This window comes from Muscardinus avellanarius, assembly GCF_963383645.1.
Source record: "Muscardinus avellanarius genome assembly, chromosome: 1".
Taxonomy (NCBI): domain Eukaryota; kingdom Metazoa; phylum Chordata; class Mammalia; order Rodentia; family Gliridae; genus Muscardinus; species Muscardinus avellanarius.
The window spans coordinates 14,460,447-14,486,425 of NC_137786.1; the positions used below are offsets into that span (position 1 = coordinate 14,460,447).

General features: G+C 39.4%; 1 protein-coding gene across 1 annotated transcript in view; it reads right to left on the reverse strand.

The window, feature by feature from the left end:
• Nucleotides 1-1,484: 1,484 nt before the first annotated feature.
• Nucleotides 1,485-25,979, reverse strand: part of MARCHF11 (membrane associated ring-CH-type finger 11) — a gene marked incomplete at both ends in the record, with an annotated part of 117,714 nt that continues 93,219 nt past the window's right edge. Inside the window, 2 exons of the mRNA XM_080698838.1 lie at nucleotides 1,485-1,807; nucleotides 24,134-24,326. Coding sequence (XP_080554964.1) covers nucleotides 1,485-1,807; nucleotides 24,134-24,326 — 516 coding nt within the window. The remainder of the gene's footprint in view (nucleotides 1,808-24,133; nucleotides 24,327-25,979) is intronic.

The window sequence follows — 25,979 nt, forward strand, 5'->3', positions numbered from 1 at the left end:
TATTGGAGAACAAAGACATATTTCATATATTTTAAATATCATCAATAATTGTGTCAAATGACCAGCATGTTAAACTCGTGATTCTAAGGAAAACATGTCTGCCTCCCTTCTCATCTGTTTATCACTGTCCATTAAAACGTGTCATTAAGGACTATTCAAAGGTAGAAAATCCCCAGGTATCACTAGGTAGCAGCCTGACCCTGGGGAGTCAATGGCTTCCTTTTTCTTTTCTTTTCATTTAAAAAATACTGATGTAGGCAGGGCATGGTGGCGCACTCTTTGTTAAGCCCAGTACTCGGGAGACTGCAACCTGTGGATCACGGTTTGAGGCCAGCCTCAGCTATTTAAGTGAGGACTCTGCTACTTAGTGAGACCCTGTTTCAAAATAAAGAATAAAATGTAGGGCTGGGGGTGTAGCTCAGCGGTAGAATGCCTGTGGGTTCCATCCCCGTTATTGAAAAAGAAAAAAAACTGAAAAGAGGAAAACTTCTCACTGGGGAAAAATATTTTATAGAACTTCAATAAGCCAAGTAACAATTATATTTGTTATTAAGTAACGGGAATATATTTAAATGATTAAAAAGTTATTTAAGCTTCACAGAAAGAAAATCTCATTAAAGTGGTACTCATATAATTCAAAACACTAATAATTGACCAAATTAATTGTGACGTGGCTATTAGAGGGCTACAGAAATGTGTCGTAGTGTTCTTTTCAAGGTTGTCCATGGGGCATTGTTCTGGTAAGGTAAAGAGTTGCAAGTAGTCGAGATGTCTTGCCTATATACTGTGAACTGGAATAACTCTGCCCCGTTCCACTTATATTTATCTTTGTGAAAGCCTTCTGTACTGTTTCAGAAATGAGAAGCAAACCATAACTCCTAGAGTTTGCATTACTGGTGACAAGGGTGTTGTTGTTGTTGTTGGTGGTGGTGGTGGTGGTGGTGGTTGTAGGTGTGTGTGTGTGTGTGTGTGTGTGTGTGTGTGTGTGTGTTGTCACAGTTAAAAAAATAACTGGACTGGATTTTTCCAGCCAGCAGGAGGCGCCTCAGAGCACTCCAGTGGCCCCCGTCACAGGCGTGTCACCATCTGCCCAGAGCATTCTGAACTCCGCCCCATTCATACTGTATCTAAAAAATTACACATGCACCGCAAAGTTTGATAAAAAATATATTTAAAATAAGCGAGAAAAAAATAATTTTGGCCCTAAGGATAACTTTCATCGTTCTTATAACCAAATGTGAGTTAAATAATACGTAAATGATATCAAGATTTCAAGTACTAACTTAGAAAAGATGTGACAAATCAGAAATCAAAGGACAAGAGGACTCTCCTTTTTTTTTCAGAAAAAAATGTATTTGCAATTCAAATGTTCATATAAAAAGCGTAAATTTTAAAAAGTTCATAGATGTGTGGTGTTGAGAAGTGCTATGTTTTCGCCATTCATTGCAATTACATTCCAGAATGTGCAGGGCGGGCCGCTGAAGTCACACGGAGGTCACTCTCATCACAACCTCTCCTGAAACGTTATCTTCTGCCGGGTCTCCGTGGGGCCTCATCCGATTGAACAGGTGCAGCAGCACGTACCCACACTGGAGCCGGGGCGAGGCCAGCTGTGTTGGATGGACCAAGTTTCTGCTCCGCAGAGCTGTCAGTGGCAGCCACAAAGTCCTGCTTGTGGAAGACTCTCCCCGGCTACTTTCTTCAATGTCTGTGGCTTTGTCATAATTTAATACATCCCAGTGCAAATTAACAGCTCTCCACCGTTTGAACACTCTGTAAACTGCAGCTCCTTCGTGGAAAATGAGACCTAAAATGCAAAGGAAAAAATAATAATCAAGACTGTTGGTAAGCAAGGGATTTCGGGGATAGTTTATTTTCTGTCATTCATTCCCCCATCAAAGAAGACAGCTACACATGTCTACCCATGTTACACAGAAGAGCTAATATTCAAAGAGTAAGAAATCACTAGCATGCAGAGAGTTCAGCTGTCATGGATGTAATTTTCTTATTCCATTACAGTCCAGAATTTGCCTGGGACATTTATTTCACTTAAAAAAAAAAAAACTTTGTTTATTGGCTCAACATTGAGACTGTTGTATGTCAAGTAATATGTTAGGGGCTTGGACCCAATTGACACCTGAATTTGAGAAGGAGAAAGATAGTAGTAAGGTCACTAAAATCTCCCCAGTTTCTAAAATAATGATACACATTATATATGTTAGAGCATTTTGTCATTTGTACTTTCCTCAACAATAAAACGAAAATTTACTGAATACCTGCTTGCTCCAGAGTTCTGTGCACTGCCCCCATTTAGTCCTCACCCCAGCCTTAGGAAGTAAATACCAGCATTGTCTTCATTTTGCAGATGAGGAATGTTAAGGAATTTGCTCAAGATCATACAAGGAGAAGAGGGGAGCAGGGAGACACACCCAGTGGGCTGAGTGGGGTCCTCACACTTGGCTGCTATGAAGTGGGTCTGGCGGTCATCACATGTTTCTGAGACAGATTTTCAAGAAAATAAACAAAGTAACAAAAGAAATTCATCACCTATAAACTGCTGGACCATAAGTCAGCCACAGTGCACTGGTGTATAGAGCCATCCTACTACCCCGCCCACATCCAGCACAGCACCTGTGCCTTCCAGGGGTCTACATTTCAGAATGTATTCCAAGAGCTTTTGAAATTTTGAGTCCTCACAGAAACGAGAGTCCCTGGAAGAGCAGTTCCTTCAAAGAGAGAAGAGTAAAAAAGAACTCTTCATTTTGAGGAAACTGACATTCTACTAGAAGAGGCCAGGAAAGAGTGGTTTTTAAGTGGAGAATGGCATACGCATAGCAAGCCAGTTGGCACAACCATCTTTCTAATGATGAATCTGAAAATAAGTAATCCTCCCTCTGAGAGTTCTGATCCTTGGGTATGCGCCCTAGAGAAACGCATATAATGCGAACAGAGAAGCATGTTCAAAATTGTTTACTGCATAATTATCTGCATTTGAAGAAAATATCACAAGCAACCTCTACACCCACTCTCAGAAGAATGGATAAATTGTAGAACTTGGCCACGATTGATGACAGCAACGAAATAAAAGGGAACAAAGTCATATGCATGAACATGGATAAATCTCAAAACCATAATGAAAATCTCAGAGCCACAATGAAAAACAGTACATGTTTCTAAAAGAAATGATTAGAAATTTTTCTGAATATGTAAACATAAAAGCTTCGCATAAGAGTAATAACTACTAAATTCAAGTTCGGGGAGAGTGAAAGGAAAGAAAAGAGATTGAAGAGGGACTTCAAAGAGGGCTTTCAACCTTACCTCAAGTGCCACATCTTTTAAACTGATGGGTATTATTTTGTATATTTGTATGTCTGCATAATTCAGTACTTTAAAAATTCCAGATACTTTATTCGGAAAGCTAACTTAAAATGGATGAAGTTGGGGAAACAACATTAAAAAAAAAAAACAGAAGTTGCTGTTATATACATGAAGAGCAGAGGACAGAGGGACAAAGGAATAAACTCAGAGGAAAAACTGGTCAGCAGTGTAACTGAAGAAAGGAGGTAAACTCAAGAGTCTCCTATTTTTAAGACTGAGGAATGGATGATTAAAAGAATGATAATAATCTTCTCATAGGTTCAGTGAGTAAGGGTTTTGAGCATATTTTTGTTTGGGAGATTCTTTCTTTTTCTTTTTTGGTCAGCTCAGACAGTGCCAGGTAGGCGATAGAGTTATACACGACACCAAAAAAATCATAATTTTACCTCCTTAATATTAGAATTTGAGTGTTTATTGCTCCCTTACCAAGGAGACAAAACTTCTGATACACGTAACTCAAAAGTTTCCAAAAGTACTAAAGTTTCCATGAAACTAAAAATATGCACAGGGTCTAATACATAAAAATGTCTCTCAACCCAATGATTACAGGCTGCCAAAATAACGAGAAACATAGTAAACTGTTACTTATGTCAATTTCAAAATCTTGTTTTGACCGAATGCTTTTCTTAAAGGAATACTCAAAGAAGTTGACTGGATAAAAATGTTTTCAGGAAAAATAACTATAAGTTAAGACTACCAGAATTTAATTGGTAATTCTATTATTAGCTTCCTGAACTCTCCCATGGCCATGAATTAACCTTCTGGTTCTTTTTCTCCTCCTTAAAATGCATGTGAAAATACTTAATTTTTATATTCGGCAAGAGAATGTGAAGATAAATTGGAATTTATCAACTATAAAGCACTCTGAGGTGGTAACTATATAAATATAAGACACTATCATTAATTAAAAATCAATAGTGAATCTATGTGGTGAACATTCATTCATACTAATCATAAAACAATTACAGCTCAATACAGGTTCACCCTGAATAAGTACAGCGACGGGTGTGGGTCAGAAGGTTGCTTCACCAGCAGAAACCACTCTTTTTGCAGGATTCTATTTTCTATTCTCTTTTTTTTATTGATTTCCTTTGAAAGTCCAGAAATTAGATCATTTACTAGAGTTTAAAGTCACTTTCTGGGAATATATTCCTGGTATCAATTTTCTAAATACATAGATCTACCCAATGTGCAGAATTAAATCCCACAGGTCTTTATGGCACATTTTGAATGGAATTTAAAGAGAAGAAAATTACTTCAAGTCCTCTTGAATTTCCAACTTCATGAGCTGTTTCTTCATTGAAGTAAGTAAGAAATGATGTTTAGATTTTGTTTTATTCCTCACTAGCATCTAAAATTACTCTTTGCCCTCTGGAAGCTTAAATTTTTTCCTCTAAAATAGAATGACTTCTATCCCATAATCAGGATGTTCTCTGTACTGTGTGTCCTCCCCCCTTCTTTAAATGTTCTTGAGTTTTAGCAAATGTCTCTTGTGCTAGTGGTTATGAGAAGATATGACTACTATGATCTTTAAGCCCACAGGTGATGATTCATTCAAGGCTAGTTCACTGGGTTAAAAATCCAGTCTTTAAAACCATACTGGTATACGCTTTCTTACTGATGATCAAACAAATTTGTCACTTGGACATTTGAGGTCACATGAGAGCAGGCTTGGATTTACTTTTTCATCTGAGTCACTAAGCCTGCAGGGGAAAACAAAGGCAATTTCTATAAAATGTAAATATAAAATATTTTAGAATACTTGCTATGCTAACTGGGTGACTTATGGGAATTGGGGGTTTTGATAGTTGTGTGTGTGTGTGTGTGTGTGTGTGTGTGTGTGTGTGTGGTTTGGTTTTTTGCTATTATCTTGCCAGTAACATTTAACTGGAACATAGTATGCAAAGAAAAAAGATTTTTTAGGAAATAATCTTAAAAAACCAAGCAGTTTTAAATAGTTTCTGGTTTCACTTAAATAAAAAAGGTGTTATGTAGCTAAAATACATTCCAAAGTTTGAGGTGGTATATTCTTTGGAATTCTTTATGGCAACAGACATAATTATCCAAAGGAATGAGGGGAAAGATTCTCAAGATCACATGCTTGGGTAGACACACACACACACACACACACACACACACACACACAATCTATATCTACTTCAGTATCTGAACATAAGACTTGAAAAATCTATGATCAAATACAAATTTTATCTCATATCAAGTGGCAAACCACTGGTCAAACATCTTCACTTTGTGTGTTACTAGTCTTAGTTTTGTTTTGGACACTTTTGGTTCTTCCTCATAATTTTTAAGCTAAGTTTTTTTACCAACATCCTATTTTGTGCAACAAACCATCCTAAGAGTTTCACAGGTATGATTTTGTTCATAGCAACTCTGCAAATTTGTGCTATTACTATAATGGAAAGAGTTTCCAGTCAAGGAAACTGAGATCTAGTGAGATGTAACCATCTATGCAACATCATGAAGGTGTAAGAATTAGAGGTGAAATTGAGACTCTCACTTGTCTAAATGCAAACCTTGAGTACAACAATCTTATTCAAGCTCATCTTCCAATGTATGGCAGTGGCTTTTAGTTGTGAAGTGACCATCACAAAGAGATTGCTGCCAACTAAATATTGATGTCTTCCCCTTAAATTCTTATGTTGAAACCTTAATCCCATGTGATGGGACTTGGAAGTGGGGTCTTTGGGAGGTAAGGAGGAGTACGTGAGTTTGTGAGGATGGGGCCCCGGTGGTGGGAAAAAGACTCGTATAATAGAATGGAAGACCAGACATGAGATCTCTTTCTCCCTCCCTCTGTGTGCACACCAAGGCAAAGCAACGTGAGAGCAAAACAAGAAGAGGGCTGTCCAGACGTCAGGAAGAACAACCTTGGAAGACACCAGATATGCGACACCATGGATTTTCTAGCCTCCAGACAATAAGAAACAAGTATTTGTTATTTAAGCCATCCAGCCGTGGTATTTTGTTATAATAGCCCAAACTGACTACAACAGAATGTGTAGATGAACTGCATATCTTTCATTTAAAACATAAATAAGTTAAGATCCAGAGGGTATGATTTGAGTAAAATTAGACAATTAGTACATCTCCTACGTTCTCTGTGTCACTAACACTTCTGGATCCCTGGGATGCCAAGGAAACATCCTCCTCCAGGAGAGAAAGGGCTTGGGAGCCAGATCTGAAGCCTGCATCTGAGTGCTGAGAGCTGGTGCTGGTTGCTTGGTAAGTTACACTTACCCTCAGCTTTCCAAGAAAATGTTGGCCCCTGATGAAACCACAAAGAAACACAGGGCTGCTCCATCAAGATGACCCCTGAACAACTCGCAGCTCACAGACTATATTTGGCAGAAAAGGCTCTTGATTATGAAACTGCCCAAGAGCTCTAGCTTAAATTTCATCTTTCTCCCTTGCCAAGATTGTTCTGTCTCTGTTTCTCAAAGGTTACAAATATAACCTTGTGTCCTCCTGTGATGCAAGTGTGCACTGGACTGGAGACTTTGGGTCTAATCCTGTGTGCTAGTAAAGTTCAAAGCACACCTCAGCAACAGATTCTACTTTTAACTCCTGACTTTCTGCTGATACTTGGTGAGAGCCATGCAGTGGTTCCTTCAAGGATGGATCAGATTGGACTCAGTCCAGGATGCCCTTTGTTATAATAATCTTTGCTAAAATGTAAAAAAGGCATTAACTCCCCTAGCACTATGTTCTAACCCCCCCCCCCCAATTTAATATCCAACAGTTATGGAGACTTAGGTTTGAATGTAGAAATAATTACTTCCAAAGTCACTTCTTTGTCAATGAATCTTGAAGAATTATCTGGGAATCATGGTTATTTTTCAATGTACTGAATGTTTTGTTGTTGTTGTTGTTGTTGTTGTTGTTGTTGTTGTTGCCGTTGTTGGAATGAACTATGCATTAAACTACAAAACATGCAGAAGGATTAAAGTTTAAACCATACAAAAATACAAAAGTATAAAACTTAAGGGAAATGATGGTTGAAAGATGTTTGTCATCACAAAATCACTAGGTTCACAAAACTAAGCTATCATAAATTGATGTCCTCAGCTCTAGGCCTCCAGGAACTACAACATCCTAATTGTATAGGGAAAGTCTTGTGAATACACATCGCATTCTTTGGTAATGTTCAATAGAAACAAAAGATGGAAATAAATACACCCTACATTTGATGCACTTAAAGAAGTCTTGATTTTTGCATTGTTGAATATAAATGGTACGGACCTTTGCTTCTCTGAGAATTGCTAGAGTTAAGGAAAACTCACAGGACCAAACTGAGAATGGGGTGCTGGGCTTGAGTCCTCACAGCTCAGGAGTTCAAACACAGATTCATCCCTACCATTGGCAAGAACTCTGGTGAGGACAATGACTTATTCTGAAATTTCCCATGATGCTGAAGAGACTTAGGCAAAAAGCCAGTTTCCAGATATTGATGGTCCAAGCTACCTCACTCTCCAGAGTACACAACTGCACACCTGAAGAGAGGGCCTCTCACAGCAGTGAAAACCCCCCATCATGGCGGAGTTTCCCCAAGAGCACACAAAAGAACCTTGGTATTCGGCTGGTGACACCGCCTCTCTGCTCAGAGAAGTCTATAGCCCTCAGCCTCAACAGCAGGGAAGGGTCATGCTTGTGCTAGACCTCCAGTGCTGAATCCACCACAGATGGAAACAACAAGACTGCAGGCCCGATTTCCACTCTGAGTATAATCCTTTACTAACTGATACTGAAGGAAGGTTCTGACATGTTCTCATCTTGCCATCCCTAAGCCACTTCATGGCCACCCCCCAAGCCTATTAGGTCAGGATCCTGCAAGCCACTTGTACTCAGTGCTGTTCATTTTGCCTTCCGACAAAGCCTGAGCTAAAATTATAAAACAGAGAAGATCCTGGAATGGCCGTTATCTCTTACATTCGCATGAAGAGCTCTTAATCATGATTTGAGATTTTTTTCTCCAATAAAAATCAATCACAGCTCTCATGCCCAACCTCCCACCCTGCACAGGCAGTACTTACACGCTTTCACCTGCTACTTGTTCCATAACAACTGGTTTATATGCCCAGGATCCCTAAGCAGCTGCATGCCCCCTGACAACAGGAACCCTGTTTTATTTTCCTTTGGCATCTATTCCTATATAAATGCCTGGCACATGATTAAAAGCTCAGTCAGTCTTTGCTAAATAAGATGGAGAGAGAGGGAGAGGGAGAAAGGGAGAACAAAGATCGACTTAATCTAGCCATGACAGGGCTATTAAAATAGAAAAAGATATGAAGTATTGTTCTTTGAAACTTTAAAGTAATATTTAAAGATCCCAAAGACAAACTGGCACATGCACTCTGAAACTAAATTTGAAAAGGAGTTGGGAGTCACTCTCCATGGGGGAAAATCTGGAGGGGGGAAAAAGGGAATGGCAGGGGAAAAGAGCTAAAAATACACTACAAAAATTTGTGTTCAGCCCCTGAAGACTACAGTCACCTCCCCCTCAATGTCTTGTTAGCCTGACCTTCAAATGTCTGCCTATATCAAATAATTATGAACCCAGACACTTACAAAATGATTCAGCCGAGGCCTAAAGCCTAGCAGACAAATACAGATTCCTCTCTGCTATTTCCAGGCAAAATGGAGAGGGTAAAAAAGAAGCTTTCCCATTCATCTCACCCATTTATTAATAAATTATTTTATTAATTTTCCTTATTATTTGATAAACCAGGCTTTTCTTGATGATTTATTTGATGACTTAATTATTAAACTTGGAGCACAAACCTATGCATTGCAATACTCATAGAACACCCCTGAAAAGCTGCAAATTTGGCTACAGGTTATAAAATATATGGTATAGAAACAATTTTTTAAAAGGGATTAAAAGAAGCCCAACATGGTGACACGTGCTTGTAATCTCAGTTCTTGGAAGGCTGAGACAGGAGGATCAAAGATTGGAGACCAGCTTCAGCAGGTACTGAGACTCTCATCAACCTAGTGAGACTCTGTTTCAAATAAAAATAAATAGGACTGGAGAATGTAGCTGGAAGGTAGAATGCCACTGGGTTCAGTCCCCAGTAGCGCGCGCGCACACACACACACACACACACACACACACACACACACACACACAGATTAAAAGAATTCACTGACAGATGAATGGATTAAAAATTATGGAATATACACAAAATAAAATTCTCCTCAGCAATGTTCTTCATTTTTTACAGGAAAATGGTTGGACCTGGAGAATATTATGTTAAGTGAGATTAGCCAGTCACAGAAATTGAAGGGTCATATATTTTCTCTCATATGCTGAAGCTAGAGAGTAATTAGGATAAAAGAGAGATGTTAGATAATGGAAGAAAAACACCAGTAGAGCCAGAGAGTTGATGCAGGATAGGTGTGTGTGTGTGTGTGTGTGTGTGTGTGTGTGTGTGTGTAGGGGGGAGGAGAATTAATGAAGGAAATACTTCCATTCATGTTATGTGCATACATGAAATTATCAATGCCAATTTCAATACCATGTATGGGGAGGGGGAAAGGAGGAGAGAGGCAGAGGAAAGCCCAGCCAGGGCTGTGTGCATGTCACTATCGCTCTGAACTACATTGTGTCGGGAGACTGTCATGCACCCATAAAAGTATAAAAAATTGTGTATTATCTTAACCAGCTCTTCCATTTGGGGAGTTAAAGACTTGAGACCCTGAGATGTGGTACAGCTTGCTCAAAGTCCATAGTTAAGTGTCTGGCCAAAATTAGGAGCCAGCCTTTGGAGGTTGGTCAACTGTGCGTGTTCTGCAAGAACTTAGACATCTGGAGACACCTTTGGTCAAAGCCAGGGTCTCTGTGGCCCACAGAAGGATGAGTGGCTTGAAGGACAGAATCAAAACCTCTTTCTTGTAATACCTAACACTTACATGGGTAAAATCTCCTCTGGTATATATCATAAAGGTATATAGTATAGCAGTTACCTAGGAGGTAGTAGAGGACTAGGGCAACCCCCACAATTCACAAGAATAAATACTCAGCAAACTCAGATTTAATGAACAGTATTTTTTTTTAGCACGTTGATGCTATCTTCTGTGTTAATTAAAGCTGTTAGGGCTGGGAACTGCTTTTGTAGATTTCCATTTGTTTCCCACATTCGAATCCATGGACTACAGCCAGTTCTTAGAAAGAGATTGAGTGGACTGTTTCTAGTAGAAAGTGACAATAAAAACAACAAATTTCCCATTTCTTCTGCAATGGATAAACTGTCCACTACAAACTCACAAAACATGATTTTTTAAAATCATCTTTAAAGTACACCATATGCTTATTGTGTGGTCAGTTTTGGGGGGGTTAAGAATAACATTTTTTATAATTTACATTAAAATAGCTAATTAAAACTCACTCATCTTTGTGGCTTGTAATAGGCTATCTCATCTCCATTGGCTTTGTCTATTTTCTTCTTTCTCTTAAGCCATAAAGGCAATGTTTTAAAATTCTGAACACAATCTACCATATAAGCATAAATGAAATTTCTAACTTCCTTATTTCATTCCATGACACCAGCAAGAGATTTTCAATTGAAAATACTGATGAAAATTTTAACCTGAATGTTAAAATACTCATTTTCTTTAACATTCTGTTTGGTGACCTACTGAGAAAATTCAAGGTTGAGATGAGATTCTCTACTTAGATAAGTCTTATTAAGAAATTATTTTACTCTAAACAACGAAAAGAGAGAAATGGCATTTGGCAAAGTATATTAGATGTTTTCCATTCTCTGTACTATGTTTCTATACATTTTTAGCTCCATTAATGTTGAGTAAGTAAATAAAGACACATCACAAAATAATTGCATTATTTGGTACTTTAAGAAAAAAATGTTCTCCATTTTTTTATCTAAAATAAGCTCCTATGGTTTTTTAGTTTGTTTTCTGTTTTGTTGGTTTATGTTTTGTTTCATTTTTGTACAGGGTATTGGACCCAGGGACATTCTACCTCCAAGCTATACCTCCAACCCATTTTAGTATTTGAGACAATGTCCTGCTGGGTTGCTGGGGATCTTGCTAAATTGTTGAGGCTGGCCTTGAACCTGTGATCCTCCCGTCTCAGTTTTCCAAGTCTTAGGATTACTTGCAGATATCACAAAGCCTGGTTCCTACATTCTTAAAAAAGACATTTATTCTCTATGCTATGTCTTTGGTGTCTGAGATAGTAACTTAAGTAAATTCACTCTACTGTATAGACAGAACATTCTACAAATCAGTCGTTCAGTCTCAGCATCTAAGGAGAGGATTTTACCAAGGAGTAAATAAATTAACTGAGACGCGTAAATATTTGTACTCGCTGTACAGTCATTGGACTGACAGAGATCCCAACCCAAACAATTCCTGTTTTCCTGCTGTGTGACCTTGAGGAAATTGCCCCATATGTATTTTGAATTTCTCATGTCTGAGATGAGAATGACAACAGTCTCTTACATCTCCTAAGGTCATTGTGAGGATTAAGTGTGAAAACTGACATAGAGTATTTGTATTGATGCACAGATCACAGCCACTATGAGCGTAGATGACACTGGAGATGCACCTTTAAAGTCCACGTCTATCTATTTGGAAGCAGTTGAAGACATAAAGGGCTTCTTTCTATGCTTATTTCTGTGGGTCCAGGTGACCCAAGGGATTGTCTGCCTGTCCCTGTCAGCACTCACAGCCACATCGTTATTTAGAAGAATGGACATGTTCACATTCCATTGAGAAAGAAAGCTTTGTGTTGAAAAATAGTAGAAAAACAGGAAATCCTCAAAGTGGTGAGTATCTGTTGTGAAGAAAAATCTCCAGGCTTTCAGGCATAAGGAGGTGCCTCTTCTACAGCCATGGATGAAGGCAGGGGGGCTCTTAGAAAGATCTAGTCTCGCTGGCACACAATCTGCCATCGGCTCTCCATTCCTACATTGCTTTGGCCTCTTCCAGTAACTGATTTTATTTTACAGTGCTTAGGGACACACTTAAGTCCCTCTGAGTTGTCGCTACTGTTCTCAAACCTCCGGTACTTAGTATTCCCACAAGCATTCTTCTAGAAAGCCGTCAAGTCTCAAGTTGAAGCTGTACAGAGCTTCCAGGCAGGCTCACACACAGAACATAAGCATGAGATGAGAGATGGGCAGACCTGGAGGCCCAGCAACTGCCCACAGTCCCAGGCCATCTGCCTTGGGTGGCTCTTGGCTCTCCTTAGTCCCTAGACCCATGACTGCAGAGTCCACTTGGACGTGGACTCTTCTCCACAGCATGCTGCTGCACAGAACACCTTGGCTTCCTAGATTCATCCTTTACCCAGCTTGGGCCTTACCATTCTGGGAACCATTCCAACCCCAAGCTCAGAAACGCTCCTGTCCTGCTGCTGATGATACCTCTGGTGCGGTTACTCACACACGATCTTAATCTCCATGCACTTCTTCCACCTCCTGAAGACTGAGTCTCTGACTGCAAGCCATTCCCAACGTGCCAGCTTCTTGCTGGCTTGTGCTCCTTTCCTGGGAGCCAAGAAAGTCTGGTGCACCCTGCAGCCGTTTCCTCACCACCAGAGGTGAGAGGCACGGTCAGCCTTGCTGCCCCATCTTCCAGCCACCACACAGCCAACCCCCACCTTATACAGGCGTTTCAGCAAAAATAAAATGTTCAAAAGGAACATATGATGTTTCCTCTGCCTTCATCCTCTTCTGAGATCCCACCTTGATGAGACTTCAGCCTCTGTGTGTCAGTCCTGTCTCCCCCTCACCCTGCCTTCCTTCACTACACCGCTTCCAAACTGATCACCAGTCTTTTGAATGATTACTCTCTTTTAACTCTAGCTGCTTCCCACCAGATAGTGCAACACTAATTACTTGTTTGGGTTATGATAGTATCTCTTCAACCTTCTCCAGCAATCCTCTCTCACCACCAAGCTTTATCATTTTCAAGAATTTTTCAATAGCAAGCTGATCATCTGACACAGTCCTTTAAGGACTCTGGAGCTTTCAGTCTCAGCTTACTCCTAAGCTCCACCCAGGGGCTCCTTCTACCTGACCAATTCTCACTTCCTCGTAGCTGCCTTCCCAACAACCATCTTTTGCTCTTTTCACAACAAATTCCACATGAGTGCTTAAAATTGATATCTATATAGCATCGTGTATGTGTTGACAGCCCCTGTCTGGGGCCCTTTCTAATTCCTTCTCTTCTCTAAAATTGTGCTCAAAATTCTCTTCCTCCCCATAGACTTTGCCGATCCTATATGTAATTAAACTTTCCTCAGCAGTGCTCACACATACTCTTTTCCTGGAACTTTTCAAGTTGTGTATCAGTCGCTTTGTTTCCACAGCAAATGGAAAGCAACAAACACATTCCATTCCAGTGCTCAACAAACTGAGAAGTGTGGACAGCGCAATGTTAGGTTAGGACACCCATGAAAGGATATGGCTGTGTCTTTATGGATGCAACTTCATTTATGTATACTAAAGGTTTAAATTTTATGTCATGGAATAATATTCTTCTTTTGATGTGTTTTTTCCAAACCACTTACAGATGTATAAAAACCATTCCCGGATCATGAGCTGTATGGAAACAGGCATTGCCTTTGGGCCTGCCTGCCTGTAAATTGTCTTGGGATTAGCACACAGATTGCCAAATGCTCATGCTCAATAAGTAACTGACACACCTTGACTAGACTGACCCCAGTTGAGAGACAGAAGCATCACAGTTATTTGTGAAGGAAATGGAAGTCAACAACGTCAACACACTTGGCGTGCTGCTCTGCTAATTATGGTAATGATTCTCTGAAGCAACTTGAAGTTTGTAAGGTCACGTAAGAGGAAGGTTGCATTTTTTACCTCTTCATGGGAGACCCCAAAGGGTTAATTATCTTTGAGAAACCATTCCAGCTCAGCATGAAAGGTCAAGTAGCAAAAGCAAGTTCCCTTCTATTTCATTTCCTGGGGTTTTAAGAGCAACAGTACCACTAATAACCAAACATGATAATAATCTTTAGACAAATTGGTGAACATTAGTATGATTAAGGCATAGAAAAGCTTATAATTTGTACCTCCAGAGAAAAGAGATAATGACCCACTCCTCAAAGGATATAAAGGATAAAGATTTGTTTTTCCCCCAACAACTTCCAATTGCACAGGGCCACCATGCCTGTGTCCCCGCGGGGCCGCCTAGGATGCGCTCAGAGTGCAAGGCTTCTAACACCGGAGCCGTGTGGGAAGAGTTACATCAGGCTCTAAGTGAAGACGTAGCATTTACTGGGGTGTGAAGCTAATGCGTTCTGGAATCAAGTAATAATGGTCTCTCCATGTACAGGAATTCTGTTTTATCTCAAAACAATTCAAAATGAATCGGCAGCACTGGTAAATCCAGGATACTCGTGGTTGCACACAGGTCAGTGTACAGCCACGCCGCTGACCTCACCGTCCAGGGATGTGAGCCAGAAGGGGAACCCAGAGGGGCCCAGGAACAGCAGAGCCCCTTTCTGTTCTCCTGAAGAAGCGGCTGGGTGAAGGTCTCCTAAGTAGCCAAATTGTGATGCTGAGGGATGTGGGTCCCCGATCAAATTATCGCGCAGGAAATGAAAGCATTTCCTGGAGCAGAAGTAGCTGATGTGCTTCTTATGTTTAGAGGGAAAATTATAGTGATGTGAAGATTCTAAAAGGAAATATGGGGCTAATCAACTTTGCTGGTTATTATGCCCAACCACGCTTAAACTGATTCTCACAGGCCTTATGACTCACGAGGACTTATCACATCAGTGCTTCCTAGGAGACTTAGAGTGAGGCAAACCCAGCAACAGCACTTCCTACACCCCGCCTCCCACTGCACCCCAGGGTCAATCACAGCATGTGAGCAGCCCCCTGCACCCCCACTTGGCAGCTGATCTGCTGACCTTCTGACCTTTGAAGTACTGTTTCCCTGAATAATCCCAGAGGCTCAGATTCCAAACTTGGAGGTGGTGGTGGTGACTGGGGTGGGGTAAAGGAGGCTGGAAGAAGGGTGGTCTGGGCCCCCACTCCCCGTGCTCTATGATGTGTGGAAATGTCACCATGAAACCCATCAATTTGATATGTGTTAATAAAAAAAACTTAAAACTTTTTTTTTTTTTTTTTTTTTTTTTTTAGTGGTACTGGGGTTCCTGGAAGCCCTTCTACCTCCGGGATACACTCCCACAGGCTACACTCCCAGACCTATTTTTTAACTTTTTTTATGCGGAAACAGGGTCTCTTAAGCCAGCGAGGCTGGCTCTGAACCAGCGCGATCCTCCTGTCTCCACCTCCCAAGCGCGGGGATTACAAGCGTGCGCCACCACACCCAGCGTAACTTAAACTTTTTAAATTAAAAAAATTATCCCCTTAAGATATCGGGCTACAATGCCCCAATTTAAAAAAAAAAAACACACCACAAATGTGTATGCAGTCTTTTAGATGGAAACTGCTGACAGTTTTGAGTGGGGTAGGCCCACCCCAGTTGGGTGGCCCTGAGAAGGTGTGTAGGGACGCAGGGGGGCGGGGATACCAGCTGGCATCTCTAGTTTCCACTTCCCATAGAGAAAGGATCTCTGTGTGGAGGTGGCCTGTGTCCCACCACACTGGATTCTGGGGCTTATGCCTCTCCTGACTGAGGCCCTGAAAAGAACTTACTTGACATAGTCGTCCCTGAACACCTCTGTGCAGGACAGCGCCCCCACAGAACCTAAGCGCAGCCTGCACATGATGAGTGTTCTCTTGGTCACTTTACATTTTTTTCTCTTAGAATTTTTGATAAATTTTACATTTTTCCACAACTATCTTATGGCTTAAAAAAATGCTACCTCTCAGTGACCCAAGGACCACACAGTTCGTAAACCTCCCCAGCAGCTGCTTGGAGCGGGCTTATCTATGTGAGGTGACCTCCTGTCCCAATGAACTTGCCACTCTCCTGTGGTCTTGAGAAAATGCTTGTATTTTTTTTCCCCCTGCTCTAAATTATGGCATGTTTCACTTTCCAATTTAACTTCTTTCGAACTCTTTCTTCCGAGTAGATACTTGTTCATCTAAAACTGCATTCAGAAATACTGGCAACTTCTCAATCATGCTGAGAGGTGCCAGGAAGCTTGGGAGGTTTTATAAAGGAGAGAGTTTAAAAGTCTTTTATATTTTTGCTTGGTGGATATTAGAATTTTATTTTTCCGCAGCAACAGATTTACCTTTTTAATTATGCATTGCTTATGCTTAATGGTTTACACTGAAAACAAGCAAGATGAGCACAACAGTATTTTAGGATGAGACGCTCCTATTATTAAGGAGACACATGATCATCCCTGACATGAGAACTTACTTATGGCAACTGAGTGAATATTCTGAAAATTTTTTAGCATAATTTGTCATATTTTTACTCATAAAACATCACAGAATTTGAGAATGTTAATATTTTAAGTCTCATGTCAATAAGATGCTAAGTTGTGTATTACTTTTAGCTTAGCTACCTGTAAAAAACTTAGCAAAGTGAAGCAATATCAAAAACAAGAGAAAAATCTCACGTTAGTTTTAAGATATAAATACATATCTAATATAATCAAAATCTACAGAAATGTGTCATATTTATTATTCTTATGTTCTCTAATGAAATGAGAATATACTACTCAATATTTACTCTAAATAGTTTTCTTATGTATGCCTAAGTGGTTTTAGTTAGATACATGATTAACTATGAAAAACCTATTTTCAAAATGGCTATAGTAACTATAAGAAATTATCTTATTTTAAATAACTATTTCAATTGAAAATATGGAAACAAAAGTTTATGTTGGAGAATATGAGACCTCTGCAGAAGGATCATCTTTTTCAGTACTGACTATAATTGGTATGAAAAAAAAAAGAAAATATTTTGACCTATTCTCATTCTAGTACATTTCAGTTTATTTTTATAATTTCTAATCTCTGTGGCTTTCAGAAGCCAGGTGGCATAAAAATTCTATTATATTTATTCTACTATTTCAAAAGAGTTTTGAGCCGGGCGTGGTGGCGCACGCTTGTAATCCCCGCGCTTGGGAGACTGAGACAGGAGGTTTGAAGCCAGCCGTGCTGGCTTAAGAGACCCTGCTTCCAAATAAAATATAAAACAGGTCTGAGAGAGTAGCCCAGAGGTAGAAGGCCCCTGGGTTCCATCTCTAGAAAGCACCAAAAAAAAGAAAAAAAGTTTTGAAAAATATATTTTGGTCCTGAGGAGGTTATCAGTACGTGCCTGCATGTGTGTGCGTGTACGTGTGTGTGTGTGTGTGTGTGTGTGTGTGTGTTTTAGCTCCTCCATTCTGAATGGTTACGCTTTAATTTTATAAATGAAGTGATATGAAAAACCAAAAATAACAAATCAGTATTTTAGCCACAGGTACAAGTGGCAGATGAAGGCAACATATATATCTTAGGGCAATGTCAGGGAACGCGTTCTCTGCTAAAAAGAAATAAACCAAGAAGTGAAGTCTCCACGGTGTTAAGTATAAAACATAGAATAAGCTGACTGCAGGTATCTCTCTCTCTCTCTCTCTCTCTCTCTCTCTCTCTCTCTCTCTCTCTCTCTCCAGTGTTCTAGAGAAAACAGGGATGTTGAGGGGCAGCTCCTGCTGAATTTCATCTTCAGAAAGAACAAGTGAAAATGTTTTCTGAGCAAGCCTGGTCTGTTTCTGCACAGCGAACACATCCCCACTACCGAGGACACAAAGCTGGTGTTATGCCCATCATCACAACCCAGTGCGGCCATTCTGATTTTCTTAAATAAAATTCATCATGCCAACTCAGATAATCGATTTTAAGAAAACCTCTCCAATGGTGTTAAATACAGCTAAAACTACCAATTGTCATTTCAGAAAGCGAGATATCCATAGCCGGCAAGGTGTTGGAAAATGGGAACTCTCATGTAGTTGGGGTGAGTTTAAACAGTAAGATCTTTTTAGAGTGCAATTTACAAGGGCTTTTCAGAATTTAACATGTGTGTATTACTCAACTAGGATTTTCCACTTTTCAGAGTCTCACCTACAGAAACATTCAAGTAAAACAGATATCATTTACAACACTGGCCCTGATGCCAAAAATGGGTAAGAACCTAAATGTCCATCAGTAGATGAAAGGTCAAATAAATCACGTATACTTGTTCTAACAGGGAAAGGTTTTTCAGTTGCATCAGTGAATGGAAAGTAGTATTTGCTTAATAAATTGTATAGTATTATCTCACTTTTATAAAAAGTAAAATACCCAAGTATTTGTGTACCCATACATGTGTAAACTAAAAAAACAGATCTGGAGGATATGCCTTAGGATGTTAAAAGGGACATTTCTTCAAAGGGACTGACATAAGAGGAAGGGCCATGTGAGGTAGGTAGGTTTTTGGTAACTACTAAAACCTGGCAGTTTGATAGGTAGATTTCATAATTATAAAAAATGTTTACATAGCATGTATGTGTGTGTATGTGCGCATCTATGTATTATGTGGGCAAACAAAAAAATTAAAATAACAAAAGCCATCTAAGTTTTTAAATATTGTAACCATGCCCAATTCCTTCCCGCACGATCCCAGGGAAGGTCAAAATCTCTTCCAGTTGTAGATTTGCCACTAACTTCTTACATTCATCAGATTAGGCACATGAACTGCAACCTCTGTTCTGTGATGCCCACCCATGGAACACGTTTCAGTTTTTGCTTCTACAACCTGAATTTGAACTCACCTGGCCTGGCTGATACCAGCATGAGTTGAACATGACTTGGTAACTGCGCTGTGGTTAGATGCAAGTTAACCAAATAATGCCCATCCTCAAAGGGCCATTTCCTAGTCCCTCAAACTTCAGTCATTAATAAATGCAATTCTGCTTGTGGGACTCGCTTCTTTGAATCACGTGGCTAATGGAAATGATAGTCTTCTATGTTCTTACTGCGCAAATTATGAGAGAAGAACCGGATTCCCTGCCCTGAGCCTTCTCCCACACACCCAGTCTTCCTGTCTGGATTGTTAATTTTCCCTTGTCTACTGTGCAAATCTCTGTAGGAGGGAGCCAGTGCACGATTGCTTTGTTTTTCATTTCTCCCTAAATTACTGCCACTGGCTACAACATCTCAGAGACTTAAATCCTTTATATTAGTTTCCCTGTGAGCAATCATAGTCTGGATATCATCTATTTAAATATTTAAGAGAGCTTCCCAAATATAGAATAAAGCTGTATCTCTTCACACTTCAATTTCCTTAAAGCAGATGTGAGCTGTATAATAAATGTAGATTGAAAATTAAATTCACATTTAACCCACAGAAGTCTTCCAAAAAAGTTCAGTAACAGAATAGTCATCTATCAAACATGTCTTCCCTTTAAGGCTTTCTGTCTACCTTCTAACACCACCTTCTCCCTTTAACACTCTTCCCTTAATCCTCTTGAACTCATTGTCATTTTATTCTTCTGGCTTGGATTAGAGATTTTTTTTATGATTTAGGAACTATAACCAGCATATGCGGACAAGAGAAACATGTTAATTGCGTCCTTACACATTTATCATCCCACTATCTATAACCCATGCTGTCTTACATAGTAGCCACTGGCAACACATGGCTATTTAGATTAATTTAAATAAAATCAAATTCAAAATTCAGTTTCTCATTATCACTAGCCACATTTCAAGTGCTCGACAACCAAATTTTGCCAGAGTCTAGGTACTGGGCATCACAGATATCACTGCAGAGAGTTCTACCAAACAGGCTTGATGATATTTCAACTATAACAATAATCTCCGGACCCTTTGGGAAAATTTAAAACCTTAACACAGTAAGGGAAAACTAAATCTTGGAAAAGAAAATGTATTAATTAATAATGAAGGAAATCAATAAACAAATTCCTGACATCTGGAAGTAAAATCAACTAACTTCCCCAAGTAAACAAATGTTGTAAAAATCTCTCAGTTTCTCTTGAACAATTCAAATTCTTTCTTTCTGTTATATGTATGGGGTTGATTATAACATTGTTGGATTCTGGAATAATCGTCTGTGGATTTTCTGAACTTTTTAAAAGGGCATTCAAAGCTGTAGGCCTCTTATTTCTCATTTGGTATAATTAAGCGTGAAAGCTGTCCTCACGCCCTCTGAATGAGGAGCTGATCACAAGACCCCCATGGGGGAGAAGGGGACCCTAGCTGCATTTGTCAAGTGTCTACTCGGCTGTCACCCAGCTCTGTTACCAGTTCCCCCGGAGGTCTACCCAACACTTCCCCTTCCAAGCAGGCCTCCAGCATTAATCTCTGTTATCCAACTACCATTTCCCATGTATATTTCCACAACCGCACGCCCCAGAGATTCTATTTACCGTACATACCTGCCCATCCTGTCAAACTACATAAGAAGTGCAGAGATTCTCCAAATATTATGTAAAGTTATTCTGGAGTGGCAATGGTCTGAGTGTCACAGCAAACTATGTGTATGTTCAAATAAGCTAAGGTAAAGGGACATTTTTAAAGAAAAATGAGAAAGATTACGTGAGCTATTTTAAAATGATAATCTTTGGTCACATGGATTAAAATAAAGGATGCTTAAGGATCAGAAACAGCGTGGCGCCAATCCAAGATTACACCGGCAATTCTTGGGCAGACATTCTTTCAGAAACATTTTCTGTTTGAGGTTGCTGAAGCCTCCTGCAAACCTGTGGTCCTGCCTGAGTCTCTTGTGACACTTCTGTCACTAGGCATAAGCGTGAGATTCCCCTCCACAACCTTCCAAACTTACTGATTTTTTTCTGGTTGGGGCCTGACAAAATGACTCTCTTTTGATCCCCAAAACCCTCACCTCCCCAAGAGGCTACAATCTCCTTGGGGCAAGAAAGTGACTGACTCATTTGTATTCCCGGCATCCAGCACTATTTCTGTCATGCAGAATGTTCCCAATAAATATTTATTAAACTGACCTAAGAAATCGGACACCAAGTCATAAACCTGTTTTTCGTTCTATCTCTGACTAGTCTTCTAGTAGGTAGTACTTAAAGTATGATCAATGTGATTTTTGTTACTGTCTACATTTAATTAGTGGACATCTGAATTCATGTGAAATGTAACAGGGGCTTATATTAAGTATAATTTGCTTGTCAATCACTTTTTTTGGTTCTTGAAAACAGAATTCTAATTAATATTGATTAAAATGATGACTGTAACAATAAAAATTTAAACAATAATAATTTATCACTAAACACAAATTGTGAAACTCAAAAAATGATTTCCTAATCAGTAAACATATGGTCCTTTTGGGGGTTACAATGGTAACAAGAAAGTCAAGTGGAATTTTTCCCCCCCTCCAAATTGAATTGGGATGTAGTGCTTCCTTTTTTTTAATATCGCCTTTAAAAAATTGGGTTTTTTTGTGTGTGGTACTGGGGTTCCTGGAAGCCCTTCTACCTCCGGGCTACACTCCCAGACCAGACCTATTTTATATTTTTTTATTTGGAAACAGGGTCTCTTAAGCCAGCAAGGCTGGCTCCGAACCTGCACGATCCTCGTGTCCCCGCCTCTCAAGTGCGGAGATTACAAGCGTGTGCCACCACACCCGGCTAAAAAATTATGTTTAAAATAAACTGACACATAAAAATTGGAAACCAGTCATAGTGGTGCACACTTGTAATCCCATCTTTTGGGAGGCTGAGACAGGAGAATTGCAGTTCCCTGACAGACTCAGCTACTTAGTGAGGACCTTCGCAATTCAGTGAGATCCTGTTTCAAAGTAAAGAATAAAAAATAGGGCTGGGAGCATAGCTCAGAGGTAGAATGCCCCTGGGTTCCATCCCCAGTACCACAAAAAATTGTATATTAATGGACACGATGTAATGTTTCCACACATTCATGCATTGTGTAATGTTTAAATCGGAGTAAATATCTGAGAAGAATATCTGTCTCCTCAAATAGTCATCATTTATTTATGGTGAAAACTACTTTCAAAATTTTTTCTTAGTGACTTTTGAAATGTTCCCCTTTATAGGAGACCACGTTTCATAACATTCAAATTGAAACTGTAAACACTTGTCTTTGAACTTGTTGAGGGATTCAATTTGTAGAACAACTTTGCGACTCTTTATTTAAAACAATGTTTAGAGATTAAATTTGAATAGAGATCTAGAATTCCCAAATGCTCACATATGCATTATCACAGTTAATGCAAAATAATCACATACATGATTAGCCCAATTATTCAGACATCTGCTCAGTTTACCTGTTACTCATGGCATCTCCCCCCACCCTCCCTCCCTTCCCTTTCTCTCCCCCTCCCTCTTCCTCTAGCTCTTCTTTTTCAGCCTGAAATTTGATCAGTTTCTTTCCTAATACTCTTATATTAATGACAAGGGAGGAAATTAAAAAAGGGAAAGTCAGGTTGATCTGACTTTAAACATTTATAGACACAATTCTTTTAAAAATGACTGAGGATATTGAAATTGCTGGTTAAATTTAGGCTTTAGTAGGTACAGACATTAAGTGATCTAAAGTTATTTCAGTCTCTGACTTCTTCAAATATCTTCAGTCTGTCATTTCTCATCAATGACATAATTACTTTATAATCATTATTTCCTTTATTTAGACCTGCATGGTGGGGGGTTATTATTCCCAATTTTATGGTTAAGAAAACAGGACTGTGGGAAGATGAAGTTGACCTGCCCAAGCAGAGGCCAGGATTAGAAACCAGCACATTCGATCCCAAGCTCAGTGTTTGTTCCTGGAACCTGCACTTCTCAAGTCTCAGTGTGTGTCAGAACACGGACGGGACATGTACAAACAGATGGCTGGACCCCACCCCAGAAATTTCTGAGTCTATAGGTATGGGATGGGACCTGAGAATGTTCATTTCTAAAGAGTTTTTACAGCTGCTGCCAGGGATTCAGGGACCACACTGAGAAACACTGCTTTAAACCATGGCTGCCTCCTTCTGCTTTTTTCTTTTTTTTATAACCCAGGAGACTATAAGCCACAAAAGAGCAGGAAAATCCCCCTGATAGTTTGGTGCTCCTCTCCAGAACCCCCCTTCCCTGCAACCATCAACTGGCTACTATGACAGTGGCCAACTGTGCCCCTACACACACACACACACACACACACACACACACACACACACACACGGATGTTTCCAATTTCCTTCTGGTATTAGGAAACTGCAGGAGTAATCGTTTTGTAAGGTCTATTTTAACTTAAATGTTTAGTATGTTTTCTTTTCTAAACCACTGAATTATTAAGTGAAGTGCAGAGACACAAGCCAATAAGGAAGACTGCAAGTTCCCAGCCTCTCGGGGACTCTTTTATACCCCCAGGAAACTGAGCCACAGTCCTGACACAGGTCTTTTAGGTGACCCACTATTGACATTTGCATCAATCCATGCATTCCCAACTTTGGAAAGAAAAAAGTGATTTGCTTTTATTCCTTAGAAATAAATGCCTACCCTTATTTCGCTCACCCCAGTAATTTCTTCAACCCTCCCTTCTTGCTTTCAGTTGCAAAACATGTCATTTTAAATGATATCACTCCACTAATTTTATCAGATTGTATTAGAATATAAATTCTATACTTCTCTTAGAAAAGTGGCCAAATTGTGACACCCCACCCTTTGCCCCAGGTAATTAATGAACTGCAAGGCCAAGGTAATACAAACCATAACATTCTAGTTATATTAGATACAACTGGTTAAGATATAATTGCTGAAAGAAATGGATTACTGATGGTCGGTGAATGGTTGATGTCATGGTCTTACCTATGCACACTAGATCCATAAAACCATACATTCCATAGCAGATTTGAAAAAGGATGTCCTTCCTCTGCCACACGGCATAGGGGCTGAAGGCTGACCAGAGGAGCCAAGTCACACTTGCTATTAAGAACAGGGATCCTAGGATTACAGCAATCATCTGAACTTTTTCAACCAGTGTTATAGAAATGCTTTGCCACTAAAAGAAAAACAGAGGCATGTAAGAAAAAGATGCTGTGTATAATTTTAGAAGAAAAAATAACATTTTAGCCCCATTTTTCTCTTCATAATGCCAGCCCCCTTAAAATCTGATCAGCCCCCAAATGAATTTTCCATTTCGTCCAGGCTATAAAAATAGACAAGCAGATAAAGATTAATGAATTGCCTTCACTTCATTATTTTCAGCGATTCACCACTCTACAAGTTTAATCTAGTTTTACTCCAGATAATAGCACCGAGTGTGAATGGCAGAGGAATATTTAGTACCTATGAGTCACATTATTATCTTTCATGCAGGCATAAAATTAAACACCTTCTGACGGTATATAATGAGGACTCCATTTTGTGGTATTTATTTTGGTCTCAACACACTTGGCTCCTAAAAATGGAAAAACTGTTCCTTGTTTTTGTAGAAAAAAAATGTAAAGAAAAGCAAATAAGTTATATAAGAACATGTGTGAAAAGGCCATTTAAGATAACACAAAAAAAAATAGGGAAACTATAAAACTGTACATTGTCTGTTATTAGTGCATTTTATATTACTGGCTTTGTTATTTAATGGGTGACCCATCAAGTATTTTTGTCAAGACTTAGAATGTTTACACAACAGAGCATCTCAGAAACTCTCAAACAATATTGGCACACAATATTCAATGGGGAAGGTAAGTTGATGTCCTAGGTATCATATTAGAGAGGATTTATAGCACAGATGATCAAAAATCCTTTAAGGGGGCTGTCAACTTGAGATGATGAATTAGTTATGTTTTTCACTTTTGTGTATTTGAGGCAGAAACAAAAGTAGAACTGTTCTGGTTTGGCATAACAGGAGCTCGGAGGGAGCTACACACTCCCATCTGTGTGAAGGGGCTCTGGTGCCTACAACACTTGGCTTATCTGAAGAACTCTTAAACAGTGCCCAACAACCTTCTTTATAAATGGGATTAAGAAATCAGTGTCCACTGGATGAATCTGAAATTCCCTTAAAATCTTACTTACCTTAAGTCTGAATATGTGTATCTCCAAACGGCGAATCTGTCCTATCGATAACCTCCTTCCCTCCCTCCCTCGTCTCTTTCCTCTTTCTTCTCTTTTTTCTCTATCAGACACACACAAGCCACAAATAATCTACTTGTAATATCTCCAATCCAGACTTGACCTTGCATCATCACAGATATTATTAATTTCTACATTTATTGCAGATTAAACACCAACATATCTTTAAAATATTTTATCCTCTGAAGTTACTTTATTTTTCTTTTAAAAACGGAGCTAAGCAATAGTTTGCTATAAAAATATATTGCTACTTATTTTAGTGTGAAGATTCACTTACTGAAAACTAGTTCTTGCTTTTACCATTCTGAAGTAAGAATTGAACTAGTTGACATTTGTTATCATTACAAGTAAATCAATGTCGTATTTCAAGAATGTTTTAGTTTTGCTTCAGTTTTCTACTAATTTTAAACACATTAATTCCAAACTGCAAGGCATTTGAATTTTATTTTTAACCTACTTTTTATACTTTTATTGATACATCATAGTCTCACATCATAACGCAGTTTATAGAGATCGTAACATTCATGCACACAGCACTTGGAGGGCTTTCCCCTGGCTGACCCCCTCCCCCTTACCCTAC